Raw genomic sequence first — 23,519 nt, 5'->3', positions numbered from 1 at the left:
TCATCAAATCATCATCCCGCTATTTGTGTGTGTACTAGATTACGATATAAGCCAGACTGAAGTGGGCATCTGGTTTTACTGTTTTAGATTACCAAAGGATACCCAACCTGGATTGTTGCGTGCTGAAGATGGATCTAAAAAGCTGATCGACTTGGGTTTCCAATTCACCTCCATGGAGGAAATCATCAAGGATTCTGTAGAGAGTTTAAAGTGCAAAGGATACATCTCTTGAGAAGATGTAATCACTCTTTATTCTTGAACTAATTCCCTGTCAGCCTATCTGTCAATTAAGTTATTAATCTTGAAAGAGATCAAGATTGAAAGCTTCAGTTTAATCTACGGTATGTGTATTAGCTAGAAATGTGTCATTGTCATGTTAGGACTTGAATTTTAGGCCAAGGCGCCAGGTCATCCTTCACAATATGGATATGTAATGTCACTATTGGTAGTAGATATAGTGTATGACTGTATGAGGCATGTTGACGAAATGATAAGGCATAATGGATGTTGCACTTAGTATAATTTTGTTTAAGTCCTGGTCCACAAATTCTCAAAAGGGGTCTTGTATAGGAAATAACTTCTGAAGCAGGGAGGTAGGCCTGTGAAAACTGAATACGTATGCAAACTATTTATCTTTGTTCTTCCACAGGGATTGTAGTAAACTTAATTTGAACAGTCCACAAATCCTCTCTCTTAAGATGTGTTAAATCTTACGATTTTTTTTTTTGCTTCTAGGAATCAATGGAGCCTAGCTTGAGAGTGACTTGTGAGGGTGAGAAGAGTTTTTGAGTTTTTGAGGCTATATGACGTTGAACCGGACCGTATCTTTAATGCTATTATTGTCATTATTATTATTATTATTTTTTCCAATAAACAACTAAATCTCTATTAAACAAATCAAGATAAGTAAACATATAAGCAATCTCATCATTTGATCCATCGTCGTGTTGTAGTCTGGGTTTTTTAACTGGCAAATTTTGTAATATTTTCCTAGGAGTATTGTAGTCTTGTAGAACATGAAATGAGAGGAAAGATTAAATAGGTATTTCCAATTCCAAAATACCGAAAAGGCAACCCTTTCTTTGTGTTAAATACTTTTATGAACAAGTTTTCAAAATTTCACAAACAACTAACTGATCTTCTTTTACGTTGATGTTGTTTAATTGTAAGCAAATTATTTGCATTTTCGTGTCTATTGTGATTCACGTGTGTCTGTTGGGATGGAAGTTCCTACTGTTTTAACAAAACCATGATGTTTGTTGCACAAGAATTACCGAATGATTCAAACACCAGTTTGATCTATTTGTGGCTAATGCCCTTTACCATTATGTTCTTGATCTTTGTTAAGATCTGCATGAGAGAAGTATCTTTTGAGACTATTTATTGAGACACTGATGTGGGGTTTCATGATGCTTGGACATGTGGTCCTCAAATCCGCTATGTCCGGTGATTTTGGTATCACATACATTGCACCGGTAAATTGTAACTGGAGGAGGATAAGTGACTGATGGGGAGTGGTGGAATTGGCTCGGGCAGAGGGTGTGGTGGAGGCACCAATATGATAGATAGTTGGATTTTGGTTTGTTGATTTTGTAGTTTGACTATTTTTTGTTACAATTAAGTAGCAATGTACTTAGGTTCTTTTAACATTTGTATCAATATATTATTTTATTTATTTTTTAACACTTGTATCAATGTATTCTTTTCGATTTCAGAACACTAGCATCCGTCATTTGAGTGAGTGATGATGCTGTCCCTTGTTTTTTCCAATTAATTTTTATTGTATTTTCCACCCGACATATTTATGCAATTAAAGCTTATGGAATAAAGAATGTCTTCTTAATCCAAGTGTGTTTGTCCACTTTGGCTGAGTGTGTTTGTCCACTTTCAAATATTTGTCCACCATACTGGCTTGGATAGAAGCTTTATATGATTGTATCTCATGAGATAAAAGAATGTCTTCTTAAGCCAAAATTTGAGAGAAGAGAAGAGAATGGAAGTTTCAGTTATCCAGAAGAAGGTGGTGTGTGTAACAGGTGGAAGCGGCTTCATCGGTTCATGGGTTGTTCGTCTCCTGCTCCAACGTGGTTACTCCGTTCACGCCACTGTTCAACGTCTTGGTACGTACTACTCACTAACTACTACTGCTACTACTCCTTTCATATTTTAAATTGTACCTTCATTTGCCATTCTAATGTTTCAGATGAGGAGAAAGAAACAAAGCACTTGGAAGCTCTGGAAGGCGCAGAATCTGGTCTCCGTCTCTTTCAAGTTGATCTCCTTGACTACAACTCACTCTTCGCTGCAATCAATGGCACTGTTGGTGTTTTCCACATTGCTTCTCCGTGCACTGTTGATCCAGTCACCGATCCTGAGGTCAGTAACTCAATAGAGGAACTTATAATGAAAGCCTATCAAGTAAAATTTAGTAAGTATACAATTCATTAATGGCAGGGGCAACTTTTGAATCCAGCTATTAAAGGGACGAAGAATGTGTTGAAAGCGGCAAAGGAGTGTGGAGTGAAAAGAGTGGTTGTTACTTCATCAGTTTCTGCTATCACTCCTAATCCTGATTGGCCTGCTGATGTTGTCAAAAGAGAAGATTGCTGGACTGATCTCGAATACTGCAAGCAGAACGAGGTGATTTTATCTCTATTTGCTCCAGTTGTGTAGTTAGTTAAATATTGAAAAAACGAATCGCAGCAGCATGTTATTTATTTATTATGATTATGTTATTTAGTGTTGGTATCCTATTTCCAAAACAATGGCTGAGAAAGCTGCATGGGAGTTTGCCAAAGATACGGGCTTGGATGTGGTAGTCATCAATCCTGGCCTTGTCATGGGACCGATTCTTCCTCCCATCATTAATTCCAGCATGTTGATGCTCGTTCGCCTTCTTGAAGGTAATGTCTCGTGCTTCTAGCCTTGTTTATCTCTTAAACTCACTTTAGCATCTGTTTGCTAATACTCGTATTTTGTATATTATAAACAAATGGATCAATTCAACTGCTGCATAATAGAATAGTTTATTGTGATTGCAACTACAACCCTCCTCACTGAGTTTTAATTGCGGTATGATCAGTGTTACCTTTGTACTAATTTGTCTAACATATATGCGCTTACAGTTTAATAGCCACAGGACCTGGCTCTAGGGGACTAGTGAGTACTGGAATTGGAACATAAGCAAGTATCTGATGGCCTTTAATCAGGCTTTGTCTTCTCTCTTGATTATGACTGACTATGTTGAAGTTTCCTGGTTACTAAAGAGTAAAATCTTCCTTTAACTTGAAGGAAGCCTTCATCTGGATTACATTTAGGGTAGCAAAGGTCCATGTCTCGCTGTCGAAAAATCTTCTTGAGTGACCACGTATTCTTTCTCCCACGGGAAATGTTTAGTCGGTAATCGGAAATAGCAATATGAATTTTGACCATAAACATAACAGTAGCTATGTACACGACGATAAAATCTTTACTAACTAAATGTTCTCTCCTGCAAGTTTGGCTTCTTTGATTTTTCATTAGTCACTGGTTTCTGGTACAGGTTGCACTGAAGATTACAAGGATTTTTACATGGGGCTTGTTCATGTCAAAGATGTCGCCCTTGCTCACATTGTGTTGTATGAGAATTTGTCTGCATCAGGAAGGCACGTGTGTGTTGAAGCCATAAACCATTGGAGTGACTTTGCAGCTAAAGTTGCGGAACTCTACCCTGAGTATAAAATCCCTAGGTAATGAGCTTCACTAGAATCTGATTGGAAGCAGTAATCAAAAGACATGAGAAATCTAATTGAAATCTCGAACCAAAATCAGTATGTTTGTGTTTTGAAAATAAGTGGACCCGCATTTGCACGGATTAGGTTTGGCCCATGCTGCCACATGTTCAACTCGATTGGTAAAATGAGGCACACTTTGGAAGTCTGGGTATACTGCATCTTTTATTGTTGGCATTTTCTATTTTCAATATGATTCAATGTTAAATCTAACTTAGACAGAAGACTTGTTTACGTAAAATCGCTACATTTAGATGGGATTCTTTGACGCCTTGTCTGGTAGTTGCTGGACTTGGGTTATAGTACTTATACAGTAGTTAATTTCTGAGCTTTATATCTATTTTGTATCCTTTGTAATGTAGGATCCTACAACCTTCTATTTATTTAACTTTGGTAATATCATAAACTTACCAGATCAAAGAGGGAAAAACTTACTGAAATGACTACTTTTTATTCGTTATGCCTGGAACACTTTACTCGGCTACATTTAACTCATATATTAACTTCTTTCTGTATTTCAGTGTAACGGGTGATTCAAAAGGACATCTGCCACAAAACTTCTCGTTGTGTCATCCCAGAATTTCAATATTATTTTCCCGCCAGTAGAGTGTCTTAAAGTTCTGCATGATGAGTACATTAATTATCCTGATGTCAATTACCATTATACAAGCAAAACTAAACTGTGCATCTGATTCTATTTTGTGAAGATTTCCAAAGGATTCACAACCTGGATTACTGCGGGCTGAAGATGGGTCTAAGAAGCTGATTGACTTGGGTTTCCAATTCACCCCTATGGAGAAAATCATCAAGGACTCTGTCGAAAGTTTAAGAAGCAAAGGGTACATTCCTTGATAGTATGTGAACGCTCTTTAAGTAATACCATGCCAACCTATCTGTTGATTGAGAAAACTATATGTTACAAACACTTAAAGTATGTTCAACTGTGAATTGTTTCTGGCCCCAATGCTTGTTTTATTTGTGGAAGGAATGCAATGTGAGTGAAGCGTATAATTTGCCTTTTCTTTTATTAGTCTTCCAACAGCCCCTGTTCAGCTCTGTTTTATTCTCTGAGTGCATACTTGTATCCTGTGAATTGTGTCATTGGACGTTTGAATGTGTACTTTTGCCGGGCAATCACTAGAACTGGCATATATGCTGTATATATATCTGTGCTTCCATAAAAACATAGTTTGGTGAAATGATGTCTGTTTTTTTATTGGATTATTCTTAATTTCTAAGCCATATGTTGTTTTTTTTGGATAAATTTTCTTAGTCATATAATTAGGTTTTATAATGTCAAATGTTAAGCTCGTTATTTTATGTATGCAATGATTATAAGCTAATGTGAGTGTCAAGTGTGGGTATCCTAGAGCTTGCAAGGGCTTTACTTTTGCATTCCAGACGTCCATAAATATCAGCATAATATTTCCGTTTTGACTGTAGAATTTATATATGAAGGTAAATAACCTGCAAAGTTGTAAATTCTGCCAATAAGTGCAGCTCTATGAAGTGTGGGGATTATTGTCTCAAATATATGCCAGCAGCATGTAGAAGAGTAACTCATGGTATCTACATGAAAAAGCAGTTCAATTGGACCATATACCCAGCTGACAAGCTGATCTTTTAATTACACGCTCTCAAGCATGGAAAAGTTATCGTCGCATGGCAACATATCGACCCCTTGAAACACTGATCTCTGAAAATTGAGCCTTGAGCAGATGTCGCTGATTGTCACGACATTTCTACCAAAAAGTTTCCTCGGTTACCTTCTGACCCGGAATTAATTTTCTTCACTTCCTAGAGGACATTTGCAGGGGCCAGGGAGTTTGTCAAATCAAAGCTGGGCATAATTATATATGGTCTTTAGTGTCCAAAACGGTGTGAAGCGTCCAATGGTTGCTTATATTGAACATACTACATGAATTTGAGTTGTGAATTGTGATTCTCCAGTAATGATGATGTCATGGGAACCACTGTACCACGCGAAAGAGACGTCATGTTTAAGGTTCTCTAGGCTAGGACACGTAAAATTGAAAATGACAGTGAAGAGTACATACCCTGCTATCAGCACTAGCTGAGAAGATCATTGAGACATTGAGTTCATTATGGAACGATAAATGCTGCAACTTTCCCCTTTTTGTTTTCCCTTAGGGATACCAATAATTGCTGCCTTGCCCATCCCCACATATCTGTCCCCTCTCCAGCAGTCAAGCCATATCTGTAATTCTGTATGCATTTTTCTCTGTATGCACTTTTAATCAGCATCATCATGTGACAGTGCTTTGACATCATGGATATGGGAGGCAATCATCAACAACTGTTTTAAGCAATATAAGTGTGTCACTGAGTGTTTGTGTGTGTGCGAGAGTGAGGAAGAGAGAACAAGTGCAGACTGCTGTAATGGAGAAGAAGGTGGTGTGTGTAACAGGTGGAAGTGGCTTCATTGGTTCATGGCTGGTTTGTCTCCTACTCCAACGTGGTTACACTGTTTGCGCCACTGTTCAACATCTAAGTACTAATACTACATACATTCTTGTTGGGGATTACACCAATACCAATCGGTTTCCCACTCCGATAACAGATAACACAATTCAACTCCCGACAAAATCTAAATATCAACTACAACCTATACTAACATGCCCAACTGCTAAACAACTATTAACAATGGATAATAATGTAAAAGCGGAAAAGCAAACCCAAACAAAAGATTTACCGTGGTTCGACAATGATGCCTACTTCCACAAGAGCCGGTGGGAAGGAAGATTACAATCTCTCCTTTACAGCCTCTCACCTTACTAGATCAGGTTATCTCTTTACTGAAGGTATCTCCATTAATCTTTGTTTTAGTCCGGATTCCAATCCTTCCGACTTGTTTGGTTCATTGGTTAGGTTTTCAAAACCTTGATTTTTGGTTTTTCTCCAAAACCAAATTTCGCTGTAGCAAGGCCCACAAAATTATATTATCATGAAGCCGAACTGGGTCTATGTTATTCTGCTCCCAATCAAGCCATGGTACCATTGCGATTTCGAAGTTTGCCCGTTTATTCTCCGGTTTCTCTCCTCATGTGAGGGATAACTCAAATCTCCCCTCCCCTAACAAGGGGGGCTACCCATGCAATTGCCAAATCAGCGGGGGAGGAGTGTCCGCCATTCCAATTCATAGCAACAAACATCAAACTTACCTTCGTAAGACTTTGGTCATCATATCCGACCCGTTCTTGTCGGTATGGATCTTCATACAATGCTTGTCTTCGAAAGTACTTCTCTAATCCAATGATAACGCGCGCGTATGTTTGGGATCTAGAATGAAAACTTCGGATTCTTGCTCAAGTGGATGGCACTCGACCGTAGAACTACAAACCTGCTTTACTTTAGCCCTAGTTCGTCGAAGAACCTCTTCATCCATAGCAACTCTTTGCAACACTCGCTGGCTTGCAATGTACTGGAAGTGGAGAGGGCAACACAAAGATTGCCAAGAAACCGCTCCCCCTAAAAAGTAACCGATAACCGGAGGGTAGACTTCATCGAAATAACATCACCAATAATCAGCGTTTGTAGCCTTCAAGTAAGGGCTTACTTCCACCAAAGCACAAACATGATTTGGAAGTGCCTTTGAGATATCTCAATATCCACTTAACACCTTCCCAATGCTCTTTACCCGGATTTGAAAAAACGGCGAAAGCAATGTCCTTCTAGTACACGCCATGGCATACATCAAACGCCCGGGTTCTTTTCCATCCGACTCTTTCTGCTCACCCTTAGGAAATTTTTGATCCATGTTGAATCTCTTCAACACCTTCTCAATGTAGCTTTCTTGAAAGCCACAACTTCCCACTCTTTCTCGGGTGATCCGCATCCCAAGTATCTCTTTGCTTGACCCAAATCCTTCATCTCAAAGGACTTACTTTCAAGTCTTTCTTCAAAAGTGATATCTTGTTGATGTTTGGGCCAACTATCAACATATCATCCACATACACAATCAAAAGACTATGAAATCCCCATCCGAAATCTCTAACAAACACACAATGATCTAAGCGGACTTCTTGTATCCTTGCTTCACCATAAAGGAGTCAAACTTTTTGTACCAATCGTCTCGGTGTTGTTTCAACCCATACAAGCTCTTTATCGCCTTGCATACTAGGTGCTCCTTGCCTTTGACCTCAAACCCTCCGGTTGGTCCATGTAGACATCTTCTTCAAGGTCTCCATGAAGAAAAGTCGTCTTAACATCTAGGCAACCTCTAGGTTCATACTTTGGGCCATACCCAATACCACCCGGATAGAAGTCATCTTCACTACAGAGAGAAAATCTCATCAAAGTCAATCCCTTTCCTTTGACCGAATCCCTTCATAACAAGGCGAAGCTTTGTGCCTTGGGTGAGGATTGTTCTCCTCATGCTTGACTTTGTATATCCACTTATTCTTGAGAACTTTTCTCCCGGGGTTTCTCAACTAACTTCATAAGTGTGATTCTTATGCAAAGAATCCATCTCGCCATCGCATGGCCTTCAACCACTTTTCTTTGTCCTGTATTCCCTCTTTGATAGTACATAGGTTCTCCACCATCCGATAGTAAAGACGCATTTGATGTGGTGGATACCGGTTGAAGCTAGTCTCTCTCTGTCGGACCTCCTTGCCCCATCCGGGCCGTGCCTCGTGAGGATGCAACTGGTGGTGGTTCATGCATCTCATCTGCATCTTCTATACCAATAGGTTCTATCCCATCATGAGCAATAGGATTCTCATCATGAAATTGAACTCATGGTTCTCTCTGATTCTCAATGCCTTCTCCACACTAGGAACTTCCGGTTCAATCAACAAGATCATTGGTGAAAGCCTCAGAAGCTTCACACCCTCCTCAAAGTCTGCTATGGTTTGGTCTTCTAAGAACACAACATCTCGACTTCGGATTACCTTCTTGTTAATCGGATCATGAGAGTTTGTAACCAAACTTTTCATCTCCATAACCTGTAAAAATGCAATCGCTTGGCTTTGTCATCAAGCTTGGATCTCTCATCCTTCTAATATGCACAAATGCCCCGCACCCAAATACCCTCAAGTATCCATAATCAACATCTCTCGCATCACCATACTCTCTCGGATAATCACTATTCAGGGCTTTTGTTGGTGACAAGTTGATCACATGCACTTTGACAAGATTGATTTTTCCCGGTATTTCTAGGTAGCTTTTTGGCATCTTATCCTCTCTACAATGGTACGGTTCATTCTTCTCTCGCTATTCCATTCATTATGCAATCTTGGGAACGGTGCGCTCATGACGAATCTCATGACTCGCAATACTCTTCAAATGGCCCAATGTACTCACCCCCATTATCCGAAGCGAATAATACACTTCAACAACTTCCCAGTCTCTTTCCACCATGTCTTGGAATTTCTCAAACACGCCAAGTACTTCATCCTTGGTCTTCGACTATAGGCCCATATCTTTCTTGACGATCATCAATGAATGTCAAGAAGTAACGGCTCCCCGGTGGGACTTCACTCTCATAGGACCACATAAGTCTCAGGTGCACACTAGCTCAAGGATGTTGTCCTTTCGTGAGATCGGAATCTTTGAAAGACACCCCAATGTTGCTTTCCTACCAAACAATGAGTACACAAATGTGTACCTTTAATGTCCGCACGACCTTTTGCTTAGCAAAGAACTTCCATCCCTTTTATGCCCACGTGACCACGATCTCTTGCGGACCTTCGCGCAGATTCGCTTTACACAAACTAGCCCCTAAAGAGAGCAAGTTTTCTTTCCTCCAATATGATGGAACCTGCGGTCGGGCCTCCATACCCGCTACCAAACGAAGTTTACAAAGCCATCATCATCTAATTTCCCAAAATTAAATTAGGCTTAGCCGTATGTCGGGGACATGTCTTACATCCTTGAGTGTTGGTGTAGCCGACATTGGTTTCTACATGAACATCTCCAATGCCTATAATCTTCGAGACTCCAATCGTTACCCATCCTTACTTCACCATATTCACCACAACCGTAGGTAGTGAAGAATCCCCATGGACGGCGTGATAGGATGCTCCCCGTATCTATCACCCACTCAGATCCCCGACATGAGGTACTAAGACAGACACACCACTGTCGACACAATTCCCCACTAGGGTCGCCGACTAGTGCGGTGTAGTATCTCTGCTGTTCATGTCTTCATGTACACGCTTATTCTTCTCATCCCTCTTCGTGTTCGCTACTCATATCATGCCTTTGGTGGCACAATAGTAACATTGCCTCTGCGCCTTAGGAGTTCTAGCTTCACCCCTAGATTTACTTCGCGTCACCTCTAGAACGAGATGGTTTTCTCGCTTCGACCTCTCCCCGTTTCTCGTGGAAAAGGACCTCTCGAAAGTTAAGAAGAGTCTGCTTGCACTCCTTCTAGTCTCCTCATTCAACAAAGACGCGGGTAGCCATCTCCATGGTAACAATTCCATCCTTGGGCTCCATGTAGAAAACCGCTAATGTCTCCCAACTTTCGGGTAGAGCCTAATAGAAACAAAGCCTCAACTTCGCCTCCCAAATTGATCTTCATCAAATGCATCCGATTGATGATATTCTCAGACTTCATTAAGATGCTCGGATATCAAGAACCTTCTTGGTACTTCGTGGTTCCGCAAACTTCTTAACGACTAGCACTTTGTTTCCACCCGACTTCCTCTCATAAAGGTCTTCGAAGTTTCTTCCATAATCAAGGTTGTAGTCTCTTGGGCCATACCAAAGACAATGCCGTCAATCCATCGTCGAATGTATCCAATCGCTTTTCACGTACCATCGGGCCTTTTTCTGGTTTTACTCCCTCATTCTCAATGGGAAGTGCCAAGTCCTTGCAAGCAAGTCTTCCATCTTGCTTTCCGTGATGGTGTAGTTCTTCCTATTCGGACTCATCATACGAAGTGTTCACGGAATGGTCCATCTCTACAAGTTATTTAACCTCAAATCTTCTCTCGAATTTCGTCAAACACCTTCCGACAAAGATTCGGATAACACCCTAATAACCAAGGCTCGATACCACTTGTTGGGGATTACACCAATACCAATCGGTTCCCCACTACACGTATAACTTGTATGAACACAATTCAACTCCCGACAAAATCTAAATATCAACTACAACCTATACTAACATGCCCAACTCGCTAAACAACTATTAACAAATGGATAATAATGTAAAGCGGTAAAAGCAAACCACAACACAAAGATTTACCGTGGTTCGACTAATGATGCCTACTTCCACAAGAGCCGCTTAATAAAGTGGGAAGGAAGATTACAATATCTCCTTTTACGTCTCTCAACTTACTAGATCACTCTTATCTCTTTCTGTGGTCAGATCTCAGAAAGTTATCTCTTTTGTTTTAGTCCGGATTCCAATCCTTCCGACTTGTTTGGTTCTCATTGGTTAGGTTTTTCAAAACCTTGATTTTTGGTTTTTCTTCAAAACCAAATTTCATGGGTATGCTGAAGCAAGGCCCACAAAATTATGTTCCAGAAAGGAAGTCGCTTTGAAGACTGAAGACTGGAGCGCGGGCGCCACTTTGCTTTGAAAAATCCTCTATGTTATCGAACTCGAGCATAGTCGCCTTTTCTGCGATGTCGAGTTTGCCCGTTTCTGTCCAGCTCCAGTTTCTCTCCTCATGTGAGGGATAACTCCAACAATTCTAACTTTCATGTGTTCTTCTTAGCTCTTATGACATGCAATCATTTGCTATATACCATGACAATGTTTCAGGGCGATGATGAGAAAGAAACTAAGCACCTAGAAGCTCTAGAAGGCACAGAATCTGCTCTACATCTATTTCAAATCATTCTCCTTGACTACGACTCTCTCCTTGCTGCAATCAATGGTACCATTGGTGTTTTCCACCTCGCCTCTCCCTGCATCATTGATCACATCACTGATCCTCAGGTCAGTCGACAGCTTGCAGTACAAAATTCCGCTTTGGTTGAAATTTAATTGACTCAAATCTTGGTTACCAAAATTTCAACACTAGCCTAGTGGACGAGGCTCCCTCCTTTGCAAAGTCTAGGAGGGTTACATGAAATTCTCCAATACAGAATACCTGAAAATCTCACTCAACTTTTAACACTTTTGGTCCTTTCATACTATTTCAACAAGTAAAAAAGAGTTCGAAGGAAATTGTAGCTATGGTATCGGCATTATATCCTAACGTGCTAGTCCATGTTGGATATGGTGCCCTTTTCAGAATCTTAGTGCCTACCGTGGTATTTCCCTCCCAATATTTTGTTCTATGGTTAGCTGTTAATTGAAAATTTCTATTTATTTTTTGTGTTGTGTTCTTGAATTAATGGCAGAGTCAACTTTTGGATCCGGCAGTGAAAGGGACAAAGAATGTACTGAATGCAGCAAAGGAGTGTGGAGCAAGGAGAGTGGTGGTGACTTCATCCATTGCGGATATCATTCCCCTGACTGGCCAGCCCAAATGGGAAGATTGCTGAACTGATGTGGAATACTGCAAGCGGATAGAGGTCAATAATACAACTCTATCTGTCACTCCTAAAACGGCTAAAAGTTCCAAGTGACTAGCTTAGAGCCTTTAGAGTATAGTAGGAGTTAACATTATGAAAAGTACATAACAAGTTGAATACATCACTCAAATGAATTTTCATTTCTTTGAACAAGTTGATTTTGTAACGATTTTAATGTTTTTTGGGTCTTGTACATACAAATGTGGAACAGTCATGGTATTCCGTTTCCAAAACAACTGCAGAGAGGGCTGCATGGGAGTTCGCCAAAGATACGGGTTTGGATGTGGTGGTCATCAATCCCAGCGTTGTGATGGGACCTATTCTTCCTCCAGTCCTCAATGCCAGCATGAGGATGCTACTTGGCCTTCTTGAAGGTAGCGTATTATAGTTCTAATTCAATTTATAACCTTGTTTCTTGTGATTAGTTACAATTGTAAGAGTAACTGATAGAAAAATAATCTGGTTATCGCGCTGTTGTCATATCTGGTATTATGTTTTGGCACAGGTTCCACTAAAGCATATGAGAACTTTTACATGGGACCTGTTCATGTCAAAGATGTCGCCCTTGCTCATATTCTCTTATATGAGAATTTATCGGCATCAGGAAGGCACCTGTGTGTCGAGGTCATAAACCATTGGAGTGACTTCGCAGCTAAAGTCGCAGAACTTTACCCTGAATATAAGGTGCCCAGGTAAATAACTTCCTTCTATATGACTGCAAGTAGAATTGCTGAAACTGTAATACAGTATAAATCGACATAGGTTTCTCTGGTAACAAAACATATGATCGAATAACCTAAGTAGAAATATATATATCAAATCAGAGCTTATAGGTGTTCCTTTTGAACTTTTGGATAAAAGAGGCTACCTCGACTGATTGCTATGTTATTATTATTTGACATGTCTTATTATTTTCTTATCCTTTCTTGCTATGTTATCATCATGCTTAATACTGAGTATAGAATCTTTATGTCCTCTACCGAGTACTTTAGTTACCTGGTAGTCTGGTACCATAAAGTATTTGTATGCAACAATGAAGTGTGAATCTGGTGTTGTTTTTGTGTAGATTCCCAAAGCATACTCTGATACTCAATCTGGATTACTGCTGGCTGAAGATGGAGCTAAGAAGCTGATGGACTTGGGTTTCCAATTCACCTCCATGGAAGAAACGATCAAGGACTCTGGGGAGTTTGAAAAGTAAAGGCTACATTTTTTTATCAAAGCCTCGCCGCCTACATTGCCAGCGAGCAGAGTTCGAGACTTCGAGCTAATTATGAATTGTTTCCTTGTTTGTTTTCCCTAGCTTGCTGCATTCACTTAATTAGTAAGTAAGAGCATCAACGCATTGCAAAATCTCATTTCTAATGTTACAGATGGAAATTAATTTGGCAATTTTGACCCCCAAGGCACTGCCAAAACACTATTTTTATTCTAACAATTGTCAAATTCCAAACCAAAATACTGAGAAAAATAGAAATGAGTCCCACGACCGTCCAGACAGTTGATGATGTGTCAGAACGAGTTTAAATAGAATTTTAGAAACGTAAATTTTTTTGTGACACATCAGCTTTTTTCGTCGATCCAAATTGCTAAAAGTGTGTCAAGTACTAATGCATTTGGATAAAATTTGGGGTTTCTATTTTGGACGGGAATAGTTGTCCCGTTCTAAATTAAATATATTCGTTGGGCCCAAAAAAATCCAGCGGTTTTAATTTGTTATTTTAATTTTTTATTAAAAAAAAATTGAAAAAAGGTCTGTACGGCAAAACTTGTCCGTCCCACTCTTGGACGGGACAACTTGTCCCATGCGAATTATTTGTATATTTCTCACTAATTTGGTTTCGGATTTCAGATTTGACAATTGTTAAAATAAAAATGGGTTTTTAACAGCGTGGTGACAAAAATTGTCAAATTTTTTGTCAACTGTCACATTATAAATCGATTTTAGCAGCGCATTGATGATGCCAAGTTTAAATAATTTTTTTTGTCTAGACGGGACAAGTTTTGCATAGAAACCACAATTTCTCTATGCGTTGGTAGGTAAAGTTAATTTAACCATTTGGATCGATCTAAATTGCTGATGTTTCACAACGAAAATTTAAAAACGCGTTGATGATGCTCTAAGCACCTATTTGAAAATAAGGCTTTAAGCCATTAGCTGTTTTGTTTTCTATTTGAGTGCTGGAGTTAATTTGCAGATAAGGTTTTCATGAATAACCTTAACCTGTGATATATGAAATATTTTCCTTTTAAGCTCTGTATTTTAGTTGTTTAAACAATATAACCACTTTTTGTTTAAGTAACTGCCAGACTGCCAGCCCATCTATCAACTAAGTTATTAATCGGGAAGAAGATCAATACTGGAAATTCCAATACGGTTTACAAAAAGTGGGTAACTAAACTATTCATTGTCCATGATAGAACATGGATTGCACATGAAAAACAGAAATTTAAAAAGTTGTTTAGCTCAGTACGAGGATATATATATTCATAGATGATTAGTGATCAGTCATACATTGAGGGTGAAAATCAAGTGTCAAGCATCTTTGATATATATCAGTTTACTCTAACCACTACTAATGTGTCGTCAATCAGATATTGCGAAATATTAAAACACTGCATGTCTTCGCTAGGGCCTCAGGGGGTAGATAGCAATTATTTCTCCCCACTCATTTGTCCCCCGTCAGCCATATCTATATGCAATTATGCATTGTTCTAATCAGCATTATAATGAACGTAAAACTGCTGTGACGTCAGAAAGGATCATGGGGAAACCAGTGATATCTGTTTTTGGCAATAAGTGTAGAGTAAGAAAGAGAGGAATAGAGGTGACCTGAGTAAAATGGAGAGGAAGGTGGTGTGTGTTACAGGCGGAAGTGGGTTCATTGGTTCATGGATAGTTAAACTCCTAATCCAAGGGGGTTACACCGTTCACGCCACTGTTCAACATCTCAGTACGTACAACTAACTCTCTTTTTTAGCATTTCATCGTTCAATCTTTAAATGTAACTTATGTAAGTATGATGTACGTTCATTTGTTGTCGTAATGTTCAGATGATGAGAAAGAAACAAAGCACTTAGAAGCTCTAGAAGGCGCAGAATCTGGTCTTCGTCTTTTTCAAATGGATCTCCTCGACTACGACTCTCTCCTTGCTGCAATCAAGGGCACCATTGGTGTTTTCCACGTCGCTTCTCCATGTACCGTTGATCGGGTCACTGATCCCCAGGTTAGTATATATATAAGTAGTACAGAATGCCGTTTTGGTTGGCTGAAATCTAAGCATTTGACAAAATTTAAGGCGTAGCCTACTGAGAAGGCTCACGGGGTGTGGCGCCTGGATGGTCAGATGTGCACAGTCTTACACTCTTACAGTTGTACTATTACCCTCACAACCAAATGGCAAAACAGGTTCCACAATCGGATTCGACCTCTAAGTCGCAATGTGGCCAGCCTTACCGTTGGGTGGAGGCCTGTTACCTGTCGTCATTTTTTAAGACTGCATTATATGGTCCATGCGCAAAAAAAATTCCGACTAATATTTAAACTTTGGTACTTTTTGACAACTTAAAAAACATTATTTGGCATATATATCTCGCACTAGTGCATATTGTGTCATTTCCCAGACAATCTGATTATCTGAGGCATATGTTGTCAATTAAACTTCTACTCAGTATAGTTTTTCGTTCGATCTTGAATTGATGGCAGAGGCAACTTTTGGATCCGGCAATTAAAGGGACTAAGAATGTACTGAATGCGGCGAAGGAGTGTGGAGTGAAGAGAGTGGTGCTGACTTCATCCATAGCTGCTATCATTCCTAGTCCTGACTGGCCAGCTGATGTTCCCAAACGCGAAGATTGCTGGACTGATCTCGAATACTGCAAGCAGAAGGAGGTAAAGTCAGTTATCGACAAAAAAATACCATGCCAAGTTGAATAGATCAATACATCATATTTCTTTTGTCTTCTACAAATGAAGAACAGATATGGTATTCGGTTGGTAAAACAACAGCGGAGAAGGCTGCATGGGAGTTCGCCAAAGATACAGGTTTGGATGTGGTAGTCATCCATCCCGGCTTTGTATTGGGACCTATTCTTCCTCCAGTCCTTAATGCCAGCATGATAATGCTACTTCGCCTTCTTGAAGGTAGCGTATTGTAGTTCTAACTTCTAATCTATTACGTGTGATTGCAATGGCCAGACCATTGAGAGTAACCAATTGCAAGTTATCTAAATTAACGCCGCCTATCGTATCTGGTAGTATTGTTTAATTTTTTATCACTATTTTCTGGTACAGGTTCCACCGAAGAGTATGGGCATTTTTATATGGGACCTGTTCATGTCAAAGATGTGGCCCTTGCTCAAATTCTGCTATATGAAAATTTATCGGCGTCAGGAAGGCACCTGTGTGTCGAAGTCATAAACCACTGGAGTGACTTTGCAACTAAACTTGCAGAACTTTACCCCGAATATAAGGTTCCCAGGTAATGAACTTCACTGTATACATGACTTGAAGTAGGAATTGTAACACATTCTAACTAGACATAGGTTTTATTTGGTAACAATACGTTGACTAGAACTTTTGCATAAAATAGGCTATCCTAGCTCACTCTGCAAGTATCTGAGTTGCTCGAAATCCAAAGTTTACCGTGCCTCTTGTTGTTTTCTTTTCTTTCTTCGTTGCTATTTTATCATCATGCTATGGTAGAGCATCTATATGTCCTGCCAAATGAGTACCTTAATAATCCTGATGGAAATAACGAACAATAAGCAAATATGAAATATAAATCAGATGCTATTCTGTGTATAGATTCCCAAAAGATACCCAACCTGGATTATTGAGGACTGAAGATGGGGCTAAGAAGCTGATTGACTTGGGTATCCAATTCACCTCCATGGAGGAAACCATCAAGGTCTCTGTGGAGAGTTTAAAGAGCAAAGGATACATTTCTTGAACAAAGTAAGTAATGATCTGCAAGTGTCCTCGCGCCTACATGAGCAGCAGAGATCTTGTTTCCTAGTTTGTGTTTCCTAGCTTTTTGAATTGTCTTGAGGAGCAAGTAAGATCCAGTTCGGGAAAAAAAATTGTTCCAAAGATAAATAAAGCTTTGAGCCAATATCTGTAAGCAATTTTATGGTGAACCAGAAATTTATTTTGGGTATTAACTTGTGGATTAGATTTTCGTAAATAAGCGTAAATAATGATATAAGAAATTTTGATAAGATTTCATTATGCTTCCACATTTCAGTTTACAACAAAGGAGTAACAAAAACAATTTTCATGATAGAAGTATCAAACATGTATTACACATGAAAAAACAAAAACTGAAAAAGATAACCAGTAATTCTCATTTTTTAAAGACCAAGTTCTCCTTCATAATCACGATATGTAATATCAGATGAGAAATGATCAAAACGAGGAATAGAAAAATATGTACTTCACAATAAGACGCTATAAAATGTGTTTAACAGATCCTCTGGATCAGTAAAAAATGTAAAAAGTCACTGGGAAATATCTCAATGTGCTCACTAATTGTTTATCAGAGGAAATAATAAACCACGAGTCTGAATATCTGATCAGCAGTTGGTAAGAGTAAAAGTTCTCCCAATGCCTATTATCTGTTGTTCGGAAAGGAGTGGATTTAAATAGGCAAATGGAAGAATGAAAAGTGAAGGAACAGCATCAAGTTATGAGCCTATAAAGGCGTAGGCCATCAGATGCGAGTGAACCCCAAACAGAATGTTCAACATAGACGAAATAAGAAAGCGGAGAAGTATACCTTTAAGGCTCTAATTGATGTTGAGGAACAAGTGTAATCAAGGGAATGGCCGAATGACTGAATGAGATTAGCATAACGACCAATCCATCCTATTGGTGCTAAATACATAGAGCTCTTCTCTCTGCAACTATCCAATCCACCATACCCTATGTGTTTCTCAACACTTACTCAAAACCAAAAACCATCTAAAGGCTCCCTCATTACGGGAATCTTAATTTTGTGCACTTCAATTTCTCCAACAAGGTGATGGTGACTGTAGCACAAGCAGTCATGTTTGAATGTACCGTGACTAACAAATATATGAACATAACAGCAACCCAAAATGCAACAATGCACATAAAGAATTGCGAAGAAATTGCATTGCATGCAAAGATAATTTGTTTCTTTCTTTATTGCTGGTTAATTGTGTTCGATTTTTTCTCTCTCGCTCATTTACTTTCTGCAGCCAGGAATATATTATTTATTATTCAATAAAAAATTGATTCTTTTAGTGTGCAAAGAATACGAGCATTTAACTACGGAAAAAGCCTACTGCACAGTTTTAGTCGTGCATCAACACAAGAATCGATGTTGATTTACGTTGTTATGCATCTGAATGATTCGCAGTTGGCTTCAATGTAGATAGGTCAAGGCGACTGTCGAATCCTCACCTCTAGTACAAGACTACAAGTAGACATGGAAGGTGAAAGATACATAACATCTCAAAGAAAAACAGAAAACTAGAAATATCACCAAAACTCAGTGATTTTTTTTTCGCTACAAAACCAAAACTCAGTGATAGTATAAATTAATCTTACAATTGATTACTGTCCTTTAAAAAGCCCCAAAAGATATCATGGCATGAACACGGGTGAGTCGATCAAAAAGCCCTTCCCAAGAACGGAGATGAAGTCTCTGGAGATAAATCGACAAGCTGAGATGACTCACGCCTTCGCCAGTAGCATAAACCACTGACCTAACCTATAAGAGTGAGCAAATTTAAAAAATAATTATGAAAGTTAGAGACATGAAATTAGTGACTTAACTGTATTTCAACTTACATCATTGTAATTCTGGTAAACTGCTAATCATCGGATACACGTCGCCCAAACATATTGATCTCCTCTTCAGCCTTTTTCTCTTCAGCTCTTTTTTTTAATAGTTTAGCCCACCTTTGTTCAGTTTGTTCGCTAACTTTTTCCATTACGGTACTAAAACCAGGAATTTTACTATCGAGAGCGTTGTAGAGTTGGTGGCTCAGTTTCACGTAAGTCTTAAACAGACTCTGCACAAGGAGATATCCAAAGTCAACGTACAAAAAGACGGTTCATTCATCACCGTTACTGGGATCAAGTCAAAGCACTGAAATTCTAGAATAAGGTACACATATCTTGAATCTATGTATGTATTTTCCGAAAACCTACATTATCTTGACTCTTTTGTGTTTAGCTGACTCACTGAAATGAGAAAACAGGGAAACAATTCTTTTTTACTTATAGACAGAAAGCAATAACAAATTCTTATGCTTTCATCCAATGATACAGTGACAGCTCAGCTGCTTGCCGAAGGAAACACAAACTAAGCAAGGATCAATTTGACAGAAGTTATTACTGAAGAGAGTCTCAAGTTTTGTCTTTAATGAAAGAACTGCACTAAAGTCTTCACAAGCACTATATTTAACATAAGCCTCCCCCATGGATGAAGATACTTATATTTTATGCCAGAAATTTAATGGTGTGAAAGGAGAGGGTGAGAGTAACTAGCTACTAAGCAGTACATGGGCAGAGAAACAAAGAACATACATGGCCAGAGAAACAACAAGGACATTCAAATACCACGACATTAAGGCAATATCAGGGCGTAACAAACCAAAGGAAATGGAGAAAACAAAAGCTGGTGCAAGCGTTTCCTCTTATTTTGCCAACTAAAAGTGAATTTCATTTAAATTGCAACATAGGCCGGGAACCCCTACAAGTGCAAGATAAAAGGACAACCAAACAAATCAAAACAAGCTGGTGCAAGCATTAACCTACCTTCACATCCTTATTCCATTGCCTGATGTATGGAGGACCTGTTGTGTGTGAACCAAGTGGTTCACGATACCACTCCCCGCCGTATGTAATCTGATCCATTGCTTGTTCTACACTTAAAACCTCCCATGGCCTTAAACCAGGGATAGCTTTAGCCAGTTGGATCCTGCCATACGAAAGCAACCAAATACACTTGCTCAGTTTGTGACATACACTTGCTCAGTGTGTGTGGGGTGTTGGGGGCAATTAAAATTAATTACACTGAATATGATACAGGAAATTTAATAAAATTATTCACTAGGAAAAGATAAGTCTAACAATGTTTCCAAGATGGCAGAACCATAACCTAATTGTTTTGCTTCTTTTTTGGCTCACAAAGGACAGTACCCAGGGGCGGATCAAGGAGCGGCTGCAGCCACCCTAACTTTCCCAAAAAATAAATAAAAATAGTAGTTTATTATAGTATAGAATTTAACCAGGAAAAAAAATAAGTAGAGTAAATTAGTTGTAGCATCCCACCTTGGTACCCCAACCCACTTTCCCCAATCTTACCACACTTTTGATACAATAAATATAGTTTTTATTTTACTGATACAGAACTCAACATGAAAGAAAAAAGAACTTGTTGTCAAAACAATTGAAAAAACAGTGAAAACCTGGAAAAGGTATAAGAGCAAGCGACTATCAAAGTCTCGCAACCACAAGAAAACCAGTAATACCAGCAACACTCTAGGGCTTAGTGAACAAGATTCTCCATTTCTTTTCTTCAAGAACAAAATTTCTAATATCTCAAGTTTCCTTATAATGCCTGCCAAACCATCTTAACAGATGTTTGTTAGTTTTATGGGGACTACGGTATTACCCTCTTCGAAATGCACTAGTTACTACTTTTATCCTTTTGAAGTCTTGCCAATCATCCATCTCAACAACCTCATGTTAGCTGTCTATCATGTAGTTTCACTCCCTCCCACTCTTCAATATTTCTTTCCATCAGTTAGTTTCTTCTCTGGTATACTTATTGTTTTAAAAAGTATGACCTCTATATAAAAAGTACTTCAAGAAAATCCAATGAAGTACAGAAGAGATTTTTGTCCCCACCCATAAAAATTGTGCATCAAGTTCTTGCCACTAGCAAATGGTTGAGATAAAGCCTGGGGGTATTCATTTTCTCATAATAAAAATAAGGCGGAAAGTTCTATCATAACGACGTTATATCAAACTAGTCTAAGAAAGTAAAAAGAGCCTGGAAAAGACGCATGAAACGGTAACACTTTTCCTAAAGTTATATATTCATTGTAAGGCCAACCCTGGGGGCAAACAAGTACAGTAACAAGCCCATATTTCTCTTGCACCAACCCCTGGTCTGGAAGCATATTGTAAGAGGGAGAAGGGAAGAAGACAGGGCAAAGAACAGAATGATACCTCAGATCTTTGGGAATGTATTTATTAGGCATGTGGTCAGCTTCCATAATTGTGGTGAGTTCAGAGCCACTTGCCCAAAGAAATAAAGCATGACTAGGAGTTCTTACTCCTGGCCAAATTCCATCATTTGCTTCAAGCACAGCTAAATCTCGCCTCTTGCTCTGAATAGCTTCTTCTTGGAGCTGCTTATATGTTTTCTTTTCGTGTCCCTTGAGAGGAACCCAGGGAGGTATACCTTTCATTAGTTTATGAATGAAGGAAGTTGCAGCAGCGCCCAATCTAACTGGAGATAATTGAACAAATTTGATTAAACTTTTGCATATTATACAGCAATCGTAAATCATATGCTATAGGCAGTCTTCTGAATATTCTCAGACAGCAATCTATTTTACTGCAGTTTATCACATTTTTGCAGCAAACTTACAAAATGAAATGTTTGCAAAGTTTGTCCATGTTTCACACAACTTAATATAAGAACCAATAAAAAAAATTGTATATAGCCCATCCATATCTCCCACACCGCAAACAGTCAAGTCAATGCAGGCATACTAATTCTACTAGCACAACTTAATTTCTTTCTGTTATGCTATTTAGAATATATGCATCTGGTTATAGCATCATTTTTTGAGACTTTTATCACAAAATGAAAGTAAACGGAAGACTTAACGAACCTTCCCAAGTGGCAATTGCTTTCTCCAAGCCATAAATCATGTGAATAGGTGCCCATTCATCCATGTCCTCGCCCCATATGAAAGTGTCCTTATCAATTATTCCAGCACCCCACGCAGTTTTAAGTGTGATCAACTCCAACGGTCCCCTTGTGCGACCCAATCGATCCTTATAGTACCATCCACCGCTCCTCATGATAACTATAACAAATACAAAAAGATTGCATTAATGATGGAAGAAAACAATGGCTACCCTTCACATATAGCAAGAAAATTAAAGATTAAATTTGTGAACCCATAGGTTTAAGGGGGATAAGGTGTTGTCACATTGATAAACCTAAAGCTTTAAATGGACCTAGTGCAAACAAAGTTCTAAGTGCATTACATCAAGACTAATCTTATAGAAAACCAAAACAAATATCTCAACTTTTACACTACTAAATTCACACAAGTAAAACAACTTACAATCATAGTACCGCTTCTCCAGTCGTTTATACCCAATAGCTTGAGCAACATCAATAGGCCTTCCAGGAGGATAAGGTCTTTGCTTAAACCCCCAAAGTCCAAAAAAGAACTGCCTAGCAAAATCCCAAAACTTATCATCAGACTCCTTTTGAGTCTTAATAGCTTTCCTAGGCATTGGCCTACCATCCAATCCAGGTACATGAGGCAATGCTTTCCAAAGCTTCCTATCTTCTCTTCTATACGGATTCTCATTCTCTTTTAGCTCCATTTCATTAACTTTATCCGCAATCTGTTCCGCCCGTTTCAAAAACTTAACTACTGGACTCTTTTGAAACTCTTCCCACCATTTCGCATTTTCTTCAACTTCTTCTTCACTTGGGTTTTCTTTCTTCTCGAAAACCGGGTCATCGTTTAATATTTTCTCAACTTCTGGTGTGTGTCTATAATCTGGTATGTTTTCACATTCCCAGAAAAACTGTTCAAGCATTTTCTTGTACTTTCCAGGTTTGGCCTTTTTTTCTGGTTTTTTTGGTTTTCGAAAAAAATTGGTAGCCCGACTAATGGAAGCGAAATTTGAGTTGTTGGGGAGGTGGAATTGAGTCAAGGGGATTAAGTTGAGGGGTGTTATTGGGTTTTGTGGTTTTTGGAACCAGTTTTCACTGAACCAGTTGAAGTTGATTGAAGCCATGGGTGATGATGGATTCTCAAGAATGGGTTTTTACTTTTTAGGAGATAGACTGTCAGGGTTTAACAGGACTAGTCTGTTTTCACTCAACGTTGCTTTTCCTGGAAATTGTTTTCTGTTTGCCCTGTTCAAAATCTCGAAATTGGTTGATATATTCAACTGATTTTTTAAATTATAAAATTATAGAATTATAGACCCAATCGAATTTTTTACTCGAATTGAAAATT

At 38.9% G+C, this 23,519-nt stretch overlaps 4 protein-coding genes, 1 long non-coding RNA gene and 1 pseudogene across 7 annotated transcripts in view; 4 read left to right on the top strand and 2 right to left on the bottom strand.

Annotated features, from left to right (window-relative positions):
* LOC147489966 (cinnamoyl-CoA reductase 1-like) overlaps window positions 1-522 on the top strand; it is a 71,760-nt gene extending 71,238 nt beyond the window's left edge. Inside the window, exon 7 of the mRNA XM_086572742.1 lies at window positions 88-522. Within this exon, the coding sequence (XP_086428868.1) occupies window positions 88-232 (145 nt within the window). The 3' untranslated portion in view covers window positions 233-522. The remainder of the gene's footprint in view (window positions 1-87) is intronic.
* Window positions 523-1,732: 1,210 nt separating this feature from the next.
* LOC147489965 (cinnamoyl-CoA reductase 1-like) lies at window positions 1,733-4,969 on the top strand. Of its 2 annotated transcripts, none has more exons than XM_086572740.1 (6): window positions 1,733-2,120; window positions 2,204-2,376; window positions 2,455-2,640; window positions 2,741-2,903; window positions 3,542-3,728; window positions 4,478-4,969. In XM_086572740.1, exons 1-6 carry the CDS (start codon window positions 1,994-1,996, stop codon window positions 4,620-4,622), a joined length of 981 nt encoding a protein of 326 aa, XP_086428866.1. In that variant the 5' UTR covers window positions 1,733-1,993; the 3' UTR covers window positions 4,623-4,969. The 2 variants fall into 2 exon arrangements, with proteins under 2 accessions (XP_086428866.1, XP_086428867.1); XM_086572741.1 differs by having other exon boundaries at window positions 1,842-2,120; window positions 4,292-4,792.
* A 1,076-nt stretch (window positions 4,970-6,045) lies between these two features.
* Window positions 6,046-13,666, top strand: LOC147489964 (cinnamoyl-CoA reductase CAD2-like; annotated as a pseudogene). Its single transcript, XR_015202154.1, has 6 exons — window positions 6,046-6,305; window positions 11,509-11,685; window positions 12,093-12,266; window positions 12,478-12,640; window positions 12,772-12,950; window positions 13,333-13,666. The product of XR_015202154.1 is annotated as a cinnamoyl-CoA reductase CAD2-like (transcript).
* Window positions 13,667-14,985: 1,319 nt separating this feature from the next.
* LOC147489962 (cinnamoyl-CoA reductase 1-like) lies at window positions 14,986-17,496 on the top strand. The gene is made up of 6 exons (XM_086570902.1): window positions 14,986-15,220; window positions 15,321-15,493; window positions 15,973-16,158; window positions 16,248-16,410; window positions 16,561-16,747; window positions 17,074-17,496. The coding sequence occupies exons 1-6, from the start codon at window positions 15,109-15,111 to the stop codon at window positions 17,216-17,218; spliced, it is 966 nt and encodes a 321-aa protein (XP_086427028.1). The 5' UTR covers window positions 14,986-15,108; the 3' UTR covers window positions 17,219-17,496.
* On the bottom strand, window positions 16,015-17,222 carry LOC147489963 (uncharacterized). Its single transcript, XR_015201139.1, has 3 exons — window positions 17,094-17,222; window positions 16,912-17,010; window positions 16,015-16,142 (listed from the first exon to the last, which is right to left on the bottom strand). It is a non-coding gene; the product is annotated as an uncharacterized LOC147489963 (long non-coding RNA).
* Window positions 17,497-18,744: 1,248 nt separating the features above from the next.
* On the bottom strand, window positions 18,745-23,418 carry LOC147489961 (histone-lysine N-methyltransferase ATXR3-like protein). The gene is made up of 6 exons (XM_086570900.1): window positions 22,608-23,418; window positions 22,146-22,343; window positions 21,475-21,757; window positions 20,056-20,218; window positions 19,084-19,307; window positions 18,745-19,003 (listed from the first exon to the last, which is right to left on the bottom strand). Exons 1-5 carry the CDS (start codon window positions 23,293-23,295, stop codon window positions 19,107-19,109), a joined length of 1,533 nt encoding a protein of 510 aa, XP_086427026.1. The 5' UTR covers window positions 23,296-23,418; the 3' UTR covers window positions 18,745-19,003; window positions 19,084-19,106.
* Window positions 23,419-23,519: the final 101 nt, after the last annotated feature.

Source organism: Coptis chinensis, chromosome 7 (assembly GCF_015680905.1).
Source record: "Coptis chinensis isolate HL-2020 chromosome 7, ASM1568090v1, whole genome shotgun sequence".
NCBI classification, from domain to species: domain Eukaryota; kingdom Viridiplantae; phylum Streptophyta; class Magnoliopsida; order Ranunculales; family Ranunculaceae; genus Coptis; species Coptis chinensis.
Note: the sequence above shows the minus strand (reverse complement) of the source record. Positions and strands in the feature narration are given on the sequence as shown.

Excerpts from the sequence above, each read along its gene's own strand:
- LOC147489962 (XM_086570902.1), top strand. The coding sequence starts at position 15,109 with ATGGAGAGGAAGGTGGTGTGTGTTACAGGCGGAAGTGGGTTCATTGGT. Across the intron at positions 15,221-15,320 it reads CGCCACTGTTCAACATCTCA|ATGATGAGAAAGAAACAAAG; the intron begins GTACGTACAACT and ends CGTAATGTTCAG. Across the intron at positions 16,748-17,073 it reads CCCGAATATAAGGTTCCCAG|ATTCCCAAAAGATACCCAAC; the intron begins GTAATGAACTTC and ends TTCTGTGTATAG.
- LOC147489961 (XM_086570900.1), bottom strand. The coding sequence starts at position 23,295 with ATGGCTTCAATCAACTTCAACTGGTTCAGTGAAAACTGGTTCCAAAAA. Across the intron at positions 20,219-21,474 it reads TACATTCCCAAAGATCTGAG|GATCCAACTGGCTAAAGCTA; the intron begins GTATCATTCTGT and ends TTCGTATGGCAG. Across the intron at positions 19,308-20,055 it reads AATGGAATAAGGATGTGAAG|AGTCTGTTTAAGACTTACGT; the intron begins GTAGGTTAATGC and ends CTCCTTGTGCAG.
- LOC147489965 (XM_086572740.1), top strand. The coding sequence starts at position 1,994 with ATGGAAGTTTCAGTTATCCAGAAGAAGGTGGTGTGTGTAACAGGTGGA. Across the intron at positions 2,641-2,740 it reads AATACTGCAAGCAGAACGAG|TGTTGGTATCCTATTTCCAA; the intron begins GTGATTTTATCT and ends TATGTTATTTAG. Across the intron at positions 3,729-4,477 it reads CCTGAGTATAAAATCCCTAG|ATTTCCAAAGGATTCACAAC; the intron begins GTAATGAGCTTC and ends TATTTTGTGAAG.